The 20,396-nt window shown below is 37.5% G+C and overlaps 1 protein-coding gene across 3 annotated transcripts in view; it reads left to right on the top strand.

Annotated features, from left to right (window-relative positions):
- ARHGAP20 (Rho GTPase activating protein 20) overlaps positions 1 to 20,396 on the top strand; it is a 139,152-nt gene that overhangs the window by 3,878 nt on the left and 114,878 nt on the right. For all 3 annotated transcript variants that reach the window (XM_033121076.1, XM_033121075.1, XM_033121077.1), the window contains exon 2: positions 17,028 to 17,110. In XM_033121076.1, the coding sequence (XP_032976967.1) occupies positions 17,031 to 17,110 (80 nt within the window). In that variant the 5' untranslated portion in view covers positions 17,028 to 17,030. The remainder of the gene's footprint in view (positions 1 to 17,027; positions 17,111 to 20,396) is intronic.

The raw sequence follows: 20,396 nt of genomic DNA, 5'->3' as shown, positions 1-20,396 counted from the left end.
TCTACTGCTACCATGGCTTATCATAATCCAAGCCAAACCACCACCATCTTTCACTTGTATCTTTGTAATAACTCCCTAACTTGTCTTAACACCTTTCTTACCCTTCCCTGACCCAGTCTCCATTTAGCTGTACCAGAGAAATCTTTAAAAATGTAAATTGATCATGTTGCTTACCTGCTTAAAATCCTGTAGTGGCTTTCCATCATATTTAGAATAAAATTCAGACTCTTTCTCTTAGCCCTCGTTACTTCTCCAAAACTCATCTACCTTTTCCGCCTTGTTTGTATATTCTCCAGCCACATGGGCCTTCTTTTTCAAACATCAAGTCATCAAATTAATTCCTATTCTGAAGCCTTGGTTTTCCTATTCCCTCTGCTTCTACCACAGGTATTTGCAATGTTGACTCTTTCATGTTGTTCAGATCTCGGGTCCTCCTAGAGGCCTGTCCTGACTACCTAAGTGGAATTCACCCCTAATCATCTCTATAACTTCTGTTTTATTTTCATATTAGCAGTCATCCTCATTCAGCCTGATATTTTCTTATTTACTTCCTTGTTATGTTACCGGAACTTCTCCCCAGATTGTGAAAACCATGAGAATAGGGACATTTTCTGAATTGTTCAAGGCTGCCTCCTCAGTGCCTAGGACAGTGCTATGTATTAGGTACTCAGTGTCTAAGACAGTGCTATGTATTAGTCACATACAGCAGTGAACAGGATAGATATGGCCCCTCGTGTTCAGAGTTTATGCTTTAGAGCAGGATCAGCAAACCTTGTCTTAAGGGGTCAGATAGTAAATAATTTGGGCTTATAGACCATAAGGTCTCTGTTGCAGCTACCCACTCTGCCATTGTAGTGCTAAAGCAACCAGAGACAATATATAAATGAATGTGCATAGCTGTGTTCCAATAAAACTTTATATAGAAAACAGGTAGTGTGGGTCCCTGGTGTATAGTTTGCTGACCCCTGGTCTAGAACATCACTGTTAAGTAGAACTTTCTGTGATGATGGAACTGCCCTTTATCTATAATGTCCAATTTGATAGCCATTAGCTACACATGGCTTCTGGGCACTTGAAACGTGGCTGATACAACTGAGGAACTAAAAAAATTTTAACAGCTTCACTGAGATATAATTGACATACAATAAAGTACATATTTAAAGTATGTAAATCAGTAAGTTTTGGCATATGTATACACCTGTGAAACCATCACCACAATCAAGATAATGAACATATTCATTATCCCCCAAAGTTTCCTCCTGTCCCTTTTTAATCCCTTTGTTCCCTCCCCATTCCTAGGCAACTATAGATTAATTTGCATTCTCAAGAATTTTTTATAAATGGAATCATACTGTGTATTCTTCCTTGTCTGGCTTCTCTAATGCAATAAGATTGAGATTCATCCCTGTTTTTGTGTGTATTAGTAGTTCATTCATGCGGAGTAGTATTCCACCATGTGAATAAACCAGTTTGTTTATCCATTCACCTATTAATAGGTATTTGGGTTGGTTCCAGGTTTTGGCTATACAAATAAAGCTGATGTGAACATTCATGTACAACTTTCTATGGACTTATGCTTCCATTTCTTTGAGGTAAATATTTAGGTGTTGAATGGCTGGGTCATATTTTAAATGTATGTTTAATTTTTGATGAAACTGTCAAATTATTTTCTAAAGTGGTTTTATATTCCCATCAGCAGTGTATAAGTACAGTTTCTCCACATCTTCACCAGCACTTATTATCTTTCTTTTTTATTATAGCCATCCTGAAAGGTAAAAAGTGGTGTCTCATTATGGTTTTGATTTGTTTTTCCCTAATGACTAATGATGCTGAGCATCTTTTCATGTGCTCACTTGTCATCCATATGTTATCTTTAGTGAAGTGCTTCTTCATATATTTTGCCCAGTTTTAATTGGGTTGTGAGTTTTCTTATTATTGAGTTTTGGGATTTATTTATATATTCTGAATTAAAGTCTTGAATTATATATGTGCTTCGTAAATGTTTTTCTCCTATTTTGTGGCTTGTCATTTTATTTCCTTAACAGTGTCTTTCAGAAAACAGAGTTTTTAATTTTCATGAAATCTGATTTGCCATTTTTTATTCAATTTTATTTAATTGTAATGTATTTTAATTTAAATAGCTACATGTTATCTAGTGAGTACTGTATTGGACATGTTGAGAGGAAGAGATGAAAACAATAATCATTTTAAAATAAACAGTGATAACTATTATTAAAGAAACAAACATGACACTGATTTAGATAAATGTGGATATGGAGCAAGACCACTCTGGCATTAGGGTGTTCAGGGAAGGCTTCTTTTAAGTGATGCTTAACTCTTTTGTGGGTGAAAAAGAGCATAGTACCATAAAAAGATTCCAAGAACTGCGAGCAATTGTTCAATGGTCCTAAGGTAGGAAAGAGCATTGTGTTTGAGGAGCTAGTTTGTAGATGATGTATAAGAAATCAGTCTCTTTATTTTATTGCCACATTTATTATTTTAACCTCAAACTGAATTACCAGTTGGTTCATCCACCTTTACTTACTAGTCAGATGATTTAACTGTTTCCAAAATCAAAGATTTTTCAGCACTGAGGCTCTTCAAAAGAATACAAAATAACTAAATAAAACGGGTGTTGGGACAGAGAAGAGAGACAGACAGAAAAAGTAAATCAAAGCAAAGGATTTTAAAATAGCTCCAACATTTTTAAATGTGGCAGCTGCTGTTGTACACTTCATTCTGTTTTTTTTTTTGTCTACATTCTCTGGGTCTAAATCTGTTTATAGCAGATCATGGTAGAACACCCGCAAGAACAGACTTTGACCATGTATGTATCTTGTGCTGGGGTTTGAATGAAACATCTTGGTGAGTAAGCTTCAGTTTTACTCTTTAATACTAAGAAAAATACTATGCCCATGGTTAAGCCAGTATCCTACTGAGTCTTTTTGTGGTGTAATTCACAAAGTAAATTACATAAAATCAGGCACATGAGATTGTTTGGGCTGAGAGGAGTCTGGAATTATTAAAGACTGAATTAGATTGATCAGAAATGGTCATTGGTGTGAACTCTGAACTTCTGACTGTATGTGCTATGCTTCTTTGTAAAATGGGAGTAATACTCCGTATCCTGTATATCTCACAAGGTTGTTTTTAATTGGTCAAAAGAAGAAAGTATATGAAAACACTTTCAAAAAAAGCACAGAAGCCATTGAGTGTAAACCAATAAAAAGCTTTATTTCTTTGAATTTAATACGGAATATTTATATGCAAATAAGTGAATGCTATCTTTCTTACTCAACTCTGGCTGCCATAACAAAATACCATAAACTATGTGGTTTAAACAACAGACGTGTATTTCTCATAGTTCTGGAGGCTGTGAATTCCCGTGACTGGATGCCAGCTAGTGCATTTCCTGGCGAGAGCCCTCTTCTTGCAGTTGATCATATTTTTGCTTTGGAGGGGTGCGGGGAGTGGGCAGAGGAGAGGAGAGAGATGGAGATAGAGCTAGATATCTGTGGCCTCTTCTTACAAGGGCACTAATCTCATCATAGGGGCACCACTCTCGTGACCTCACCTAAACCTAATTACCTCCCAAAGACCCCTCCTTCTAATACCATCCTATTGGGTGTTAGAGCTTCAACATACGAATTTTGAGGGTACATAAACACTCAGTCTACAATACACTCCTTCAAAGCAGTCACGCTTGAAGGTTATAAATACCAAATATTACAAGGTAGCAACTTGAGCAAAAAGATAAGAGTTTACTGTTTGTAATTTATGGAATCGTAAAGGACGTTTTAAAAACCTCTTTAAGTGAACGCCTAACTATACATAACACACATCAATTATATGAGGTAGGTATTGCAAACAGTAATTTATAAGGAAGGAACTAAGCCCTGCCAAGGCTACAGGTAGTAAGCAGCAGATCTGGAATTTGAACGCAGATCTTCCATATCTATTTTTCTTTCCAACTAGACTATAGATGTATTTCTTATTTGTAATATAAGATGTGGGAAAGAGTAGATTTGAATTGTATATAAGCAGCTGGGAAAAGCACATTTGAGAAGTTTTTCTCCTGAGAAGTGATTTTATTCTTTGGAGAGCAGTCTCTATCCTCTCCATCTACACTGAATGTTATGTTCGCAGTTGCCAGTGGGTAAATGTATTCGTCAGGGTTCTCCAGAGAAACAGACCAATAGAAGCTCCATTATCTGCCATCTGCAAGCTGGAGACTTAGGAAAGCTGGTGGTGTAATTTACCACCATCTTTTCTTGGGGGCGAGAAAAGGTGAGATGAGACATCCCAGCTCAACAGTGAGGGGTGGAGGGAAGGAGAGACTTCCTGCTTCCTCCACTTTTTGTTCTAGAAAGGACCTCAAGGGATTGGATGATGCCCACCCTCTTTGGGGAGGGCAATCTGCTTTACTGACTCCAGCAATTCAAATGCTAATCTCATCCAGAAATGCCCTCACAGACAGAATTAATGTTTAACCTGGCTATTCCATAGTCAGTCAAGTTGACACAAAAAATTAGCCATCCCAGTAAATATTAACTAATAGTGACAATGACACAATCATTGGTCTAATTACTTTGGAAATTTGTGATTTTTATGACTTGGTATCTGTCATTTTCAGATGTTTTATGTACGGCACTTCTATTTCAGGAGCCCTTCAGCCAGGCCTGCTTTTCACACTGATATCTCAGTCTTGCATTCTGTTGGAAAGCTTGGCATATTCTCCAAACTCATAAAACTGTATTTGAAAATTATGTATGGGTATATTGAATTGTATGCCTCAGATGATTCCACCATGGAAAATCATGTGTAAGGGAAACCCAGTTGAAAATTTCTCAATTCAGTAAACATTTTATATCATGAAATCTTGAGTGTAGGAAAAAACGCTTGCTTCTGTAGTTAATTTTACTTAAAATATGAACATAATAGTGCATTTTAACATAGCAAAAGAAAAATTAATTTTTTGTGATTCTATTGTATTTTTGATAAAAATGAAAGTTAAGGGCAGTCTTTTCTTTCTTCACATTTGTGTAATTATTAGTTTTGAATGTTGAGTCCTCCAAGTTAAAATTGAAAGTTGTAACTTACAGACTGAAAATTCACAAGTTCCGGATACTTAAATAGTGCAGTTGTTGCTTTTGGTTGAAGTGAAGATTGTTGTGAAGCAATTTATCACTCCCTGTGTTTTCAGCTTTTTCCCAGGTTATGATTTGGTGAAAGGTCTGCAGGACAAAAGGTGGAACATGGTCAATAGACTGGGAGAAGTGAGACAACTGTGATAGTACCTGCAGAAAATGCAACCTCCAACTTCAATAATTTAGGTGTCTGAATTCTTTCACAGTGTTTATTCTGCCATCCAGGACTTGTAGCTGTTCTTTTCAAAGTAAGGATATCTTGTGCCTTATAGGACCACATACAACTTAACAAAAATATGTGATTATAAAGCTTGTCTTCCTAGAAGTTATCAGTAACTGAAAATATATGAGATTTCAAGTGCCACAAAAACATATTATGAATTATACACACACCTATATGTATATACACTCATATATACAGTGCTTTGAGGAACTATATGTGCATTTTATTATTGTGATTTGATAGAGTTTCATGACTCATACCCCACATGTCTCCAGAGCATGTGGCAAAAACTTCTGTTGTGGACTGAATGTTTGTGTCCCCTGCAAACTTACATGTTGAAGCCCTAGTCCCCAGTATGATAATATTTGGAGACGGGCAGTTTGGAAGATAATTAGGTTAGCGGAGGTCATGAGGGCAGAACCCTCATGATAGTATTAGATGCCCAGAGAGCTTGCTCGTTCTGTCTCTCTCTGGCCCACATGTGAGGATACAGCAAGAAGTCACCTGTCTACAAACCAAGAAGGAGACCCTCACCAAGAACCCAATCTGCTGGCACCTTGACCTTGGACTTCCCAGTCTCCAGAACAGTGAGAAATGTGTCTGTTGTTTAAACCACCCAGTCTTATTTTGTTATCGCAGCCTGAGCTGACTGATTACCTCTAAAGTAAACTTTCATTGAGCAAAAAGTTTCCTCTCTTATTCTTTCTGTTGTTATCTCAAGTGTTCTAGACCACTGGGGTTCTACAGGTCCAGAGGTGCGCAGAATGCCTGCAGGGTGAATGCTCAATTTGGTAACGGCAACTGCAGCAGTTTTCTGAAGCAACCTAGGATGGGGATGATATTTAGCTTTTCTTTACTCACGGAAGACTTAGCTACATTGTGGGAGTCTGGAAGGGGAGTAGAGGAAACTGCCTTCTGTCAGCCACCAATAATGGAGCTTGTAGGCAACACAGCCCAGTTTACTTTATAATTTTGTTTCAGTCTGATTTTTTTTATCTGGGGCAAGTTTAGATTAGAACTATCCATCTGACAGCAAAAATAGCCCTATCACACTGTATGTCAGTGCTGTGCTTAGCAGCCTTGACCTAATTTTGACAGACAGCTGTCACATGGCACAACTGAAAGGTAAAACCTGTTTTGGGATGTCTGGTCACTAGTATGTGGACTCTCAAAATGGAATGAGCCCACATCAGCTCATATTACAAAGATCTGGAAAACCCAGCTGCTGTGTGGCCTTTTGCTTTCCCTGTTTACCTGCGTCCTAATTTACACCTAGGAGGGTGTCCATATTTCCTCTTATACCCCTACATTCACCTTCCAGAACCTCAGCTTCAACAGTAGCCATTACTAAGTTACGCACTGTCTGAATCTGGATAGACATGGGCCTCTTTTTTATTCTCATTTGATACACTTGGTTTTTTACCATTGTGGTTTTGGGATTTTACCACCATACTCTTCTGCTCTGCATGAGGAAAGTGAGAGGTTGCTGTAAGGCAGAGATTCACAATTGTTATAGCTGTGTCTGATACATTCAACCCTTAAGCTTCAGGCAGATGGATAGGTACTGGGGCAGCCAGAGAGCCCCTTTGTTTATTACAGTGTGCCAGGGATGTATAAATAATATCACTTTGTATGGGCCATGATGTGAAAAATGTAGAAGCCCTGCCCTGGAAGGGTTATGAGGGAGAAAGCATTGGTGACTGACCTTACCTACTCCAGGGTGCTGCTGAAAGGGAATTATGACCAGAGGTAGAAATTGGTGGCTTTGCCAAAAAAGAAAGTCCAGTCAGTTTGAAGGCCTATAGTGATACTCCAGAAGACTGCACAGTGCATGGGAGAGGTGGAGGCAGAGAAACAAACAACAATAGTATTTAAAGGGAGTTCCATCATATTTACTTAGGCACAGTCCTCATGAACTCGAAAGCGTTATATGTTACACTACCACAATGCTTTCCATGTCAGGGGACTGTCACATATATAATCTTTATTCTATTCTTGCTGGTAGGTTGGACAGTTTTGTCATTTTGTTACCAAGGAACAAAAGAGCCCTTTTGAGGACTTGTGTCCAACTCCCCAAGGGGTTTCAGTGGTGGTTGGCAGGAACACAAGTCCCACAACTCTTTGCCTAAATTAAGTTGAGAGCTTTTCTACTAGATCTTGGCTCCAGAGAGTGAGTGGGTGATATGGCCGGTCGTGACAATACCAACAGCAATATTGGCAAGAACACTGAGTGACAGGAGGCGGGCCTGGGCGACCTGGGGAAGAGGGGGTCTTTTGTGGAATATGGGACTGGACTCCTCGGTGTAGGGTGCCATGAGAAAGTTATAGAATCAAAACCCCAGGGAGCGAGAGTCATATTAAAGAAATGATAAAGGAAGGTAAAGGGACAAGGAAAGGATGAGGGGGGCAGGGGAGCTAGCCAAAAGTGTTAGTTCCTGGCTAATTAGAGAAATCAAGTTTCCAAGGAGAAGGAAAGTGGAGTGGGGACAGAGCGATGGGTGGACGTGACTCAAGAGAGAACGAGTCCTCAGTGTGAAGGGACAGGAACCATAAAGAAAGTATCAGGGAGAGTGACTGGGAGTTATGTGAAAGTCCAGTCGCGAGAGGGAGGGAGGAAGTAGAAGGAAAGTAAGTGATATCCGATTGAGTTGGGGCAGATGGGTGCCAGGACAAGGCCGAAGAGAGCAACAGGGCAGAAGGAAATAAAGGGAAGAGAACAGTCTTTACAATAGGAGGATAATCCTTAGATACACTCACCAGGGAATGGCCTGAAATTCCTGTAGTGTCACTGTTGGGGGAGGGGGGACATTCCGGAATCCATACAGAACCAGAGAACTTGTGCTGGGTGTAAGCCTGGTTTCACGCGAGTATCCCCAGCCCTGTTATCCCTGGGGGTCTTATCCGTGATACCCATCCCTTTCTTCTTGTTTTGCCCATGATTGGCTGTTAAAGAAGTTCAGTCTGATGTCTCTGATTCTTCCTCCCCTAGTAGTGGGATGAGGAAGGGTCGATGTAGCTTCTCCGAATAGAGAGGTTAGTGATCAGGCCACAGGTCCCTCCATGGCCGCCTTTTGTTACCAATGGGCAGAAGTCTCCTTTTCAAGGACCCCAAGCAGGGTTCTTTTCCCGAAAGTGAGCTTTAACAGTACAAGCTTTTATTCTAGGGCCAGAGAATAAAGAAGCAGACGCACAGCTCTCAGATCGACTTCTCCCTTAACTGTCCACAGGTACCTAAAATGGGATAGAAGAAAGGAAGGGAGGTTTAGGTAAATAGGTAGGAAGAATATTCATGGGTTTTCCAGGGAAAAGGGTGGCTTTCTCTCTGAATCGGTTCTACCCTCTGTATGTTCCTTTATGGCCGTTGTCATGGCATTTATCAACTGTCATGGCACTGGTAGGTGTGTTATTTAGCAGAGAGATTATATGAGTATTATAATGAGGTTTAAAATCTTTTAGAGGTCCTTTAGACAGTCATTTTAGTTTCCACTGGTTTCAGCTATTCTCGACAAGTTCTTAACTGCTGACCTTGGCCATCCTTGTTCTTAGAGGTAGAGTTAGAGCAAGGGAGAGGTTCAGCCAGGCCTCTTACACCTTCAGGCAGGCACTGTGGCTCTGTCACAGGGTAACAATTTTACAAGAGAACTCTGGGAAGTTAAGTGATAGAACCAGGGTCCAGAATTTAGGTCTAATGTCTACTAGCCCTGTGCCTGTTCTTCTACATTACATTGATTCTCATGTTTATTATTTTACTTCGAAATCATTGTCTCACAGAAAGAGGAAAGATAGCCAAAAGTAAAAAAAAAAAAAAAAAAAAAAAAAAAACCCAACATTTCTTTCTTAACCTCAGAAAAGAACTTTTGTTCCTTTACAGTACTCTGTTCTGTACTTTGTATTTTTAAAATACTTTGTTTTAATTAAATACTCAGATTGATTCTGGATGGGATGATTATGAATAAAGAGAAGACCATCCTCATCACATACCAAACTGACAATAGTGAGAAGCTTCAACTCACCCAGCGGTTGAAACTGCAGTGGGTGGTCACGTAGGGTGGTCATGTAGCTGGAGCCTGCAGCTGGGGAAAACAACCTTGAGCCACATCCTCCACCCAATAAGTGACAATGAGCAGACAGAACCATAATCACAGGAGAGATAACCAGGCCTCGGAAAAGTTTCTAAAGTTGAACATACGCATTAGTTAAAAGAGCTGCCCTATAGTTAACTTTTCCTTATTATCATAATAAAAAACACTCCCCTAGGCAGAGATTTAAGATGCTAACGAGACTAATGAGACATGCTCTGCATGAAGTAGCATGTAGGTATAATGCGCAGGTGCAGTGTAGGACCTGCCTCAACATCCTTTCGGGTGGAAGAAGGAAAGAGGAAGGGGTGGCCTCCCACCCAAGAACCCATAAAACCATGGTGCCTCTAAGCCTCCGGGAACCATATCCATTCTCTGCCCAGTGTGCCCCATTGGTGCGTCAAGCTTTCACTTTAATAAACCTCCCTTTCAGCAAAACCGTTTCACCCACTCGCTTGACTTCTGTCCTGAGAGAGGGGCTCCACCGGTAACAAAACTTTTTTGAGATATAAGACCTAGAAGCACAAGGTGCAAGGTTAAGAATAACTTTCTTTTTCCCTTGCAGAGCCAGCGTCTTTGAGTTATGTCTCCACAAATAAATGCTGCTGGCGAGTAGGGAAGACAAGAAATTAATTCTTTTGCCACAAATTAATTCTTTTGCCACAAAAGGATTAATAGTCAAATTTGAGTAAACTAATTTGTAAATTTGATTCAATGTTTTTTTCTAGACTTGAAACTTGAGTATTTAGAAGCTTTCCTCAAAGCCATTTTAATGCTATGCTAATTTTAAATGGTTGACAGTAACCTCAGCACATTTGACTTAAATTCGACTGAAATGCTCAAATTTTTTCTTCATAAAGTGACTAGAAAAAACAAAGTATGAAAAATTGCCGTTCATCTGACTTAAATCTTTCATCCGGTTCTTTCCTTGTGATAGGCTTTATTTTCCTTTAATCTAAACTAAAAATAACCAGATTCAGAGTGATTTAGAGGTTCCAAAAATAGTACTGTATCTCTTGGTTGACATAAAGTTAAAATTCCAATGAGAGACTACATATAGATTTTTATGTAAACAGTGTTTTCTGAGTTGCTGAAAAAATAGAACAAAACTTTTTCCTGCAGTTACCTATTTACAACTGCATTTCCCTACTACATAGGCACTCTGTTACCTCCTTAAACTCTCAGATATAGTCAGTGTTAATTCATTGATTTAACACACAGCCATTGACAATTCACTATGTGGAAATACTGAGTAGAGCCGTGGAGGAATAGGGGAGGAATGGTGGCAAACCACAGTAGGCAGGTGGCATATCCCTCAGATCTCTGAGGAATTCAAATGGACAGCCACTCAAACATTTAGCACAAAAACATGTTGCCACAAAAGGATTAATAGTCAAATTTGAGTAAACTAATTTGTAAATTTGATTCAATGTTCATTTCTGCCTGTGTTGGACAAAAAGCAAATAAATAAGTTCCATTTTTATGTACTATACTTCAGATGATTGTTATACAAATAAAGGAAATTACAGTTTCTGGCTATGAACCAGTTTGCTGGGATGGAGTCCAGTGGTTTTGGAGTTTGGTTGATGGCTTTTGTTTTTTTCCTTTTTAACAGCTTTATTGAAATATAATTCTCATATAATACAGTTCATTCACTTAAAGTATACAATTCAATGGCTTTTAGTATATTCACAGAATTGTGCATCCATCATTACAGTCAATTCTAAAATATTTTCCTCACCCCGAAAAGAATTACTGTACCCTTTACTATCACATCCCAATACCCTCATCTCCCCCCACACCAGGCAAGGACTAATCTACCTTAAGTTCCTATGGATTTGTTTATTCTGGAAATTTCATATAAATGAAATCATATAATATGTGGTCCTTTGGAACTGGCTTCTTTTAATTAGCATAATGTTTTCAAGATTCATCCATCTTGTTGCACATATCTGTACTTCTTTTATTACGAAATAATATTCCATTTTATGTATATACCACATTTTGTTTATTCATTCATCAGTTAATGGACATTAGCATTATTTCCACTTTTTGACTATCGTGTAAAACACTGTTACTGTTAACATTCATGTTCTTGTGTATACATACTAACTATATTTAGTCATTTGCACAACTTCCAGACTGTTTTCCAACTGGTAGCACCATCTTACAGTCCCACCAGAGTGTATGAGTCCAAGCCATCCACAGCCTCATCAATGGTTATTTGTCTATCTTGTCTATTACAGTCGTCCTGATCAGTATAGAGTGGTATTTCATGATTTTGTCTTGCATTTTCCTGATGACTTATAATGTTAAACATCTCTTCATGTTCTTATTGGCTATTTGTATATCTTTGGAGAACAGTCTCTTCAGATTCTCTGCCCACTTTAAAATTCACTTATTTGTCTTTATTGAATTGTAATAATTCTTTATATAGTCTAGATACAAATTCCTTATGATTGGCAGCAATGTTCTCCCATTTTGTGGGATTTCTTTTCACTTTTTAATTGTGTCCTTTGATGTACAGAGAAGTTTTTAATCTTGACAATCATGTCCAATATATGTTCTTTTTTTCTTTTATTGTTTGTGCTTTTGATGCCATATCTAAAAAACCGTTGCCTAATTCAAGGTCCCAAACATTTCTGCCTGTGTTTTCTAAACTTTTTATAGTTTCAGCTCTTACTTTTAGATCTTTTATCCATTTTGAATTGTTTTATATATAGTGTGAGATGGGGGTACAGCTTCATTGTTTTGCATGTGAGTATCCAGTTCTCACAGCATCACTTGTTGGAGAGAAATTAACTTTATCATAAGACAAATGTTGGTCATGTAGCTCAAAGTGGTAGATGTCAACACTATGTCAAAAAATGTAGTTTGACGTGTACAAGAACGACTCTTAACATCCAATTCCATAGGAAATGCTTGTATTTCCTTAATGACAAAGAAGGTTATTTCCTTAATAGCCTTCCTTAAAGGTTGGTTTGTTTGTTTATATGTTTGTTTGTTTTCTGTGTATGTGTGTGTTTGGAGACAGTGGTGTGGATGTGGAGAATGAGTGGATTTTAAAATTCACATAAAACCTTCACTTTTTGGGTATACAGTTTGTGCTAGACTTTGGGAATGAAAAGATAGGCCTACTACAGAGTAGAGTTTCCGTTCATAATTATTGAAGGATTGGAGATAGTTTGGAAAGAAGATATAGTTTCTGCTGTCTAGAAAGGTGCAGAAAGATAAATAATATAATACGAAAGGCTGTAACAGAAGCATAATATGTGAAGCAACCTAGGAACAGAGGGAATTGACTATATAGTTAATCCGATTGGTTAAAAGTGAGTAGAAGTGGAAAGCACCTTGCAGATTAGCTGGTAATGTTGCTACAGTTTTGTGTTATTATTGAAATATCAGAGAAAAATTAACTATAGACATTTGTTTCTCATTTTCAATTATGACTTCTATTCATTTACTCTTTGACAGAATAGGTTTTTTGCCTTTGATACTGAATATAGCTGCAGAGGAGACAGCTTAGAAAATCAAAGATCTAATTTCTCTCTAGAGTTCATGTTATACTTTCCTAATAAATGGCTGTTATTAAAAAAATTTTTTTAAAAAATAAGTTTTTAAAATTTGATTACTGTTTATTGCCTCTTACAACTTTTTCCAAGCTCCTCCTCATCTTTACCATTTGGGAGAAGAGAAATAAATAAATGCTACTTAATGTTTGTTTGTTTTTTAGCTCATATAAATTCTTAGTTTTTGGGGCACCATAAGACTAGGTAAATGGTACAATATCAAGAAAATCATTCCCAAAACATTAATGCAATTGAATTTTTAGCTTAATATGTAGTTTATCAATTTAAACAAAAACTATTACCTTTTTAGAAATATTCAGTTTCAGAATGGTATCCAATATTTATGAAGTCATCTAGATAATGAACAGCAAACACTTGGACATTCTGAAAAAATCACGCTGTAGATTGTGATTTTTAAGCCAACAAAGAAAACATACACTGTTTTAAACCTACTTTCTGTTTCCTATGAGGCAAAGAATCATAGTTTTCACTGTCACTGAACAACTGTGAAATTTGTGCTAATACAAGCATAGCCTCTACCTGTCCTGACAAGTTTGTACCATTATACATTTGTAAAGGAATCAATAGCCTCATTCTATTCCCATGCATTGTATTTCACACAGTTGTTATAAACAAAAAGAAAATCCAAGTCTTTTTGCCCAAGAACAGATTCATTGATAGATACGTGAATTTGTTTCAAAGTTACCATTGGCCCTTTGTTTTGCTATACTTTTGAGCAAACGAAAAAGATATGTGTGTTTTGAATAAATTAATACCTAAATCTATTTATTAAGTTCCCATTATACTGGCTGCTATTAACACTTACTCCTTACAAGAGAAATGAATCCTGTGAATTCTGAATGTATGATGTATGTAATGGTTATTTTCTTCTATATCCAGGGTGAGTCTTTGTTGAACACTTAACACAAGACTATCAGAAATAGAAGGTACTTAAGAAACTATGTGGTCCAAATTTTCTTATTTTCTGGATAAGGAAATAGAGGCCCAGAAAAGTGACTGGATTGCTTTGAGTTGCATATCTCATTAGTGGTAGAGTAAGTCTCAGTACAAACAATAGGATCTCAAATAGATATAATATTCTGCCCGTGGTTTGATTGCATTCTCTTGAATATGAGTCCACTAGATGAGGTAGATATACTTCATTTAACTCCTCATATATCTGACAATTCTATAACTAAGAAAATATATTCTAATTACAGTGTATATCAATGGTCCTCACCATTAGGTCCTCCACATTTTCATGGGAATGAAAAACTATTTTAAAAGCACCTTTACAGAAGAAAATTTGTCACCCCTCTTTGATTATTCATTTTCATGTTTAACAGTCGTCACTCTCAGTAAGATTTCCTTATATCAGAGGTTTTCATATTTGGGTTCCACGAATCCCTAAGGAACCCATGGTATGTGGATTTTTGAACCCCTTCAAATGATGTGCATAATTTAGTTCACAGCTTTTGTAAATTTCTCAAAGAACCACTACTCAAGATCAATCTGGATTGTCAGTCTACAAGTTTGCCTTGTTTCTTTTTGCCTTATCTTCCTTGGAAGACACTTGCTACCCTCATATTATAACTCTGTATTAATTTGGAGATTATTACTGTTTCCAAATGAAGAATTTCAGATAAGTTTAATTTTTCTCATAGGCTCTTTCTTTTCTCCACATATTAAATCATTTTTATGGCTCTCTTTTGAACCCTTTCCAAATTCTTTATAAACCTGAAAGTCAAGGAGCTCAGAATTAGAAATCATGTAGTAATGAAGATCTAATTTAGGAACTTGTATCTGCTGACACTGGTGTCAGAGGATTAGGGGCAGCAGAAGTAAGACTACTGAGATATGTCCAGGAATGCCCCACCTACCCCCTAGTGTAGGCTAGGCAGACCCTCAAGTCAAAGAGATAGAGGATAAGGGGCCCAGGTAAAGCTTAAAAGAATTGGGCACATTTCAAAGTTCAAAATAGAGTAAATAGATCCTGAATGAAGGAGGTCAAAGTAGGGAGTAGGAATCAAGCCCAGACCTGAAGGTGAAACAGAATCCAGCAGGAAATCTGCATGTGAACAAACTGCCACCATTCTTGGTAAAATCAATCCAATTTTCCAATATTGGGACTCTTCACATGGGGACTAGCTGCTGGACCTTGCAATACAAATACTTGTCTATCAGATATGCCTCCTGCAAGCTCTTCACACTAGCTTCCCAATGTTAGATTCTCCAGAGTTGCATTCCCAAGAGGTGTGACTAATCGAAGCAGTAGGATGGGGTTTACAAGCTATAATACATATAAAGTAGGTTATCGAAATCACTGGGGTTGGGAGCGACTACAGACAATTCTGGGACTCTGATGAAAACTGTGGGCTTTCTCTCCTGAAGGAAAGCAGGCAGCAAATACATATCATATAAATAATTTTTATACAATTTAACCTGCTCTGAAACTGATTCATGGTTAATAACTCCCAATTGAGAAATGGGGTGTCTATGTTTCTTATCCATTTGTTTTCTGTCCTTTATTTTATATAATTGTTTCAGTTGCTATCTGAGCTATCTGTACTAAGGAAGTTTGGGCTTGTAGTTTCTCCATGTAAGCCAAAAGATTAGTGGGGAAAACAGCAACATGAGGCCATGGCTCTGGTGGCTACAGTAATTGGAGAGAGATCCTTAGGGAGCATGGTGAATTTGGGGGGGGGAAGAACTGTGCCAAACAAGTCCAGCATCCCCTTCTCACTGGATGATTCTACCTCTGTTCCTATGCTAGGGTCTAGGTTTTATTTTACTAGCAAAGAAGCAGTTTCTTTATGAATCATGTAATAAGATACTGATACTGAGCCAGTTAGTTTTATGTGGTTCCCCTTAGAGTAGCATCCAGTTCCCAAGCATGGCTGGCCTAGGACCTCGGGCAGTGGGTAGACCTTTTGTTAGGGCAGGGTGAGAGAGGAGAACAGGAAGAATGGCTCTGGACTTTCTTCACTGCTGTTTGTGACTATACAAAGGGTGCCCCAAAAAATGTATACACATTTTAAGAAAGGAAAACTGTATTAAAATTGTAATACTCAATATATATCGATAACAAAAGATGAATACAAGTCACGTTTGACTTCTGCAATGACAAGAGGTGCTCAAAGTGGTTACCATTAGTGTCCAGACACTTCTGATTACGGCGAACTACTGCTTGAGCAACGTTGACCAAATTGTCCACTTTGTATACATTTTTTGGCAGTAAATTTTACTCATCTATATCCAGTGGCAAGCCCTCTGACTCTATCTGTAGGTGTTAAACTATATAACATTGAATTTAGAGAGTAATTATCTGGACAATTCAAGTTGAATAAAACCTCAAATTTACCACAAATTTTAAGTCCTCTGAAACAGAGTACCTGAATTATCCAGTTAATTCTATATTTATATACCACTTAGAAAATTTTAAAAAAGTTTTCTTTTAAATTATATCAAAAAAATCTATTTGAAGAAAGGATTCCTAAATGTATAAATATTTAGAGGTCTGTTAAGTGTAAGAATCCAGTCTCAATCTTTTGTTTTATGTGTTTTTTTCCCCCCTCCCTTTACTTGATCTCTTCAAATCTTGTCTTTCCTTGAAGCCCAGTTTGCAGCTTATCCTGAGATAATAGAACCTACTTTGATGACATTTTGGAGTATAAATGAGATAATCCAGTCCTGCCTTTACCACAGGGCCTGGCACATAATAAACAATATCTATGTTAGCTGCAAAGGATGATAATGGTTATGATAATGCTTTTTTCAAATACTATGGTCAGCATTTAACCTCCTTAATCTCTGACCATAAGAATGCTACTGCCTAGACTGCTTTTTGACATTTAGTATGCTAGTTTAGATGTTGTTATTTTATCTCTATAATGAGATTGCAAATTCCTTCATACGCAATATAAAACTTTTTGAATTGGATTGAAAATTGTCATTTACTTCCTTTACAAGCCATGTGGTCTTCATTTTGATTTTTTTTTTTTTCCAACAGAAAATGAAAACACTAGCAGAAAGGAGGAGGAGTGCTCCATCCCTTATCCTGGATAAAGCACTACAAAAACGGCCTAGTACCAAGTAAGTGAAAAGTTTTGTATTATACATTTTGTACGCGCTACCTTTTTTTATATGAGCGGTTATTTGTTTGCTATCAGCACCAGAACTCTCTGTTTAATAATGCAAAATATGACTTCTGCCCTGCAGTTATTTAATAAGGCTTTTCTGTGAATCAGAAAGCCTTTTAGAGCTGGTATGTATGATTGTTTTAAAACAGATTCAAAAGTGGATCTCACATCACATAGTACACAAAAATGAAAAATGTAGGTTCCACATACTATTAAAATTTATAGAAACAATTAGAAATCAGAATACTAAAATATTAGTTATTTCAACCACCGTACATGTTTGGTGATGCACAAACCTTTGCATATTTTTTTATCATGAGGTGATGCCCCTGCATGGGTATAAGGCAAATTTTTACCAGTTTTAGATATGAAGAAACATAACCAGATTAAGATTATTAAAAAGTGAATGTGGACTTCTTTTAGGCATTATTGGTTAAGTTCATTAGTGAATTAATTAGTGAAATTTGAAATGGAAAAACAAGCTAAATATCTATTGAAATGGCCATTTCACTTATTGAGGCAGAATACTATTTCAATGGACATTTTAAGAAAATCTTTCATAATGTGTAGAAATTGAATGCATATTCAATCATTAATTTATTCATTAATTTTTAAATGGCATTTTAACTCAGAGGAGTTTTTATGTTCAAAGGAATGCTGTGATGATTTTCTCTTAATCTGTGAATCCTTTTATGTAAAGAGAAGTCCTTGTCACCTTTGTTTAAAGTGAGAGTATATCTGATATTTCTATGAATGATGTACTAACAACATAAAATCCACATGGAGGCATGGCATTTTTTTCAATTCCAAAATAAATTATATAGCTAAATCCCAGTTAGTGAAACTATCAAGATACTTAGGTCATTCTCAGTACTCAGCAAGTTCTGAGACTCAGGCAGCCCCCCTACCTGCCACCCAAAAGACACACACTTTAGTCATTGGGTGTCACGTCCAGCACGTCAAGAGTTGTGGGAAGCGAGGAGGGCGGCACAAGGTTAAGAAAGACAGTAGACAAGAATAGAGTGCAAGCGTGGCCAAGGGACTGCAGCCTCAAGGACTGAGCCTCGAATTGGGCCAACGCATGGCTTTTATTAGTTAGGTGTGGAAGGAAAAGAAGTTAAAGCTTGTCAATCTCAAGATCTGTGAATCCCACACATTATAATAGGAAACTGATTTAAGCCAATCACCCTTGCCTGCAGACAGCTGAACCTAAGTCCCAGGATAAGTACTTCACCAAGGGATAAAACCTTTATGCATATGAATAGATGGAGAGCACATCACTGAGTCACTTCCCTAGCAGGTTGTGGGAAGGAATACAGAGGCAGAGGCTCTCCTTAGCCAGAGGAAGGTGGGGGGCTGTGTCCAGCTCTATCAACCCCGCGAGTTCCCCAGATGGTCCCCACATGGCTGTGTCTGGCTTGGGTTGTCCCCCCAGCCCCCCATGGGGAGTCGTACCCATCTTTGACTAGCCAGCCATCTTTCTGGGGCCAAACAGGGAGACATAAGGTGTAAGCACAAAGGTGAAGCAAAGTCCGTGAAAGGATCCATCTCACAAACTCCTTTCTTTAGGGCAGGTACGAGGAGACAGACGGGTAGGCTGCTGCGTGGCAACAATTGGGTTGATAAGGAAATATAAATTACTTTTAATTAGAAAGATATAATGCCAAATAAATACTACAGTAATACATTTCAGTGCCATATATAAATGTTGTTTGGATTATTTGCATTAGTGTATCTATGCATTAGTGTGGATAAAAGAGAATGTTGTATCTTCAGTTTGACGTTGATTACCTAGAAAACTCAGAAGAAAGTATTTTTTAGGGAAGGTAGGGAGAGGAGGCAGAATTATCAGTACATCTGTCTATGATTCTACTGTGTATATAAAAATAGCTTTATTATTTACTTTTTTTAAAACCATTTTAGGTACCATTTCTTATTGAAAGCTTCTGGAATGGATGCGTGCTAAACTTTTCAGTTAAAAGTAGCCTTTACATCAGAGAAGCATTAGCCTGAGATCAGAGGTCAATAGTGGCCCACCTACCACCTAACCCAGGGCAAGAACCTATAACAGTAGGATTGTAGATATGGAAAGCTCATAGACCAATGGTTCTCAAGAAGGAGGTATTAACCTCTAGGCAGCATTTTGGAATTTTGGGGAGCATTTGAGTTTCTCTCAGGGATTTAGCTGGCAGTGGCCAAAGATGCTGGACATCATGTAATGCACAGGATATCCTACATCGCAAAGATTTGTGTGATTTCCACATAGCTTTTGAATGTCCCATATATGACATATTTGTGAAGGGGAGAAATCTTACATAATTATCTAAGCCTATAACTTAACTATTTTATATATAAATACAAAGTGTTTTTATATGCTTTTATATAGTTTTTAAAAACACTAAATTTTCCAGAAATGTAGCTACCTTGCATATCAAGAGATAATTGTACTTTGTATTGTTGGGAATCATTTCAAAAAATCACTTGACTTTACTTCATTTTCCTGCACTTGTTGCATGGAATGGTTTCTTATCATCCTACTTCTCTTAAATTTAAATATATTAATTATAAGTAGGTGTAAGCATAAGCATCTGACTACTTCATTATCTTTTAGTATAGTCATGCCTGAGCATATACATACTGAAATACATAATTATTATTACTTTCATTTCATTTTCCTTTATATTACTGTTAGGGTATTTTATTGATACTTTTGAAATTATGTTAAATATCTGTGAACTTTATTTCAGGATAGAAAAGGAGGAATTGAAATAAATGTATATGCTTAGACTTTTATATAACGAAGGGGTACTGAGTCGAATAGGATTGAGAGCAACTGATGTAGATGAAATGCCAGGTTAGAGAAAATGCTAACACTTACTGACTTACTGAGATTACTCTGAGTTAGAGAACCAGTATGACAATACACAGCCATCTCCTGCCCCACTCCTGTCTCCCATCACCTCTGCAGTAACTGGTGCTTACATTAGAGCCAGTACCCCAAATTCCTGCCTCAGAAATATGGTGGGCTTTGTGTCAAAATAACCACAGGGGAAAAAAGTTTATTTAAGTTGAAGTTGTATATGTTCTAATCTTCAGTTTATTTCCTATCAGTTTTTCTAGGTCAGTAAGATGAGTGCATAATACTGGGGAACAGAACCTTACCTGTCTTACAGAAATAATACTTTTACTCTGTGTGGTGTTGGTGGTTAATGTATACCACCATCCCCCCCCAAAAAAAA

This window comes from Rhinolophus ferrumequinum, chromosome 11 (assembly GCF_004115265.2).
Source record: "Rhinolophus ferrumequinum isolate MPI-CBG mRhiFer1 chromosome 11, mRhiFer1_v1.p, whole genome shotgun sequence".
NCBI lineage: Eukaryota > Metazoa > Chordata > Mammalia > Chiroptera > Rhinolophidae > Rhinolophus > Rhinolophus ferrumequinum.
This window is presented reverse-complemented; position numbering and strand designations above follow the sequence as displayed.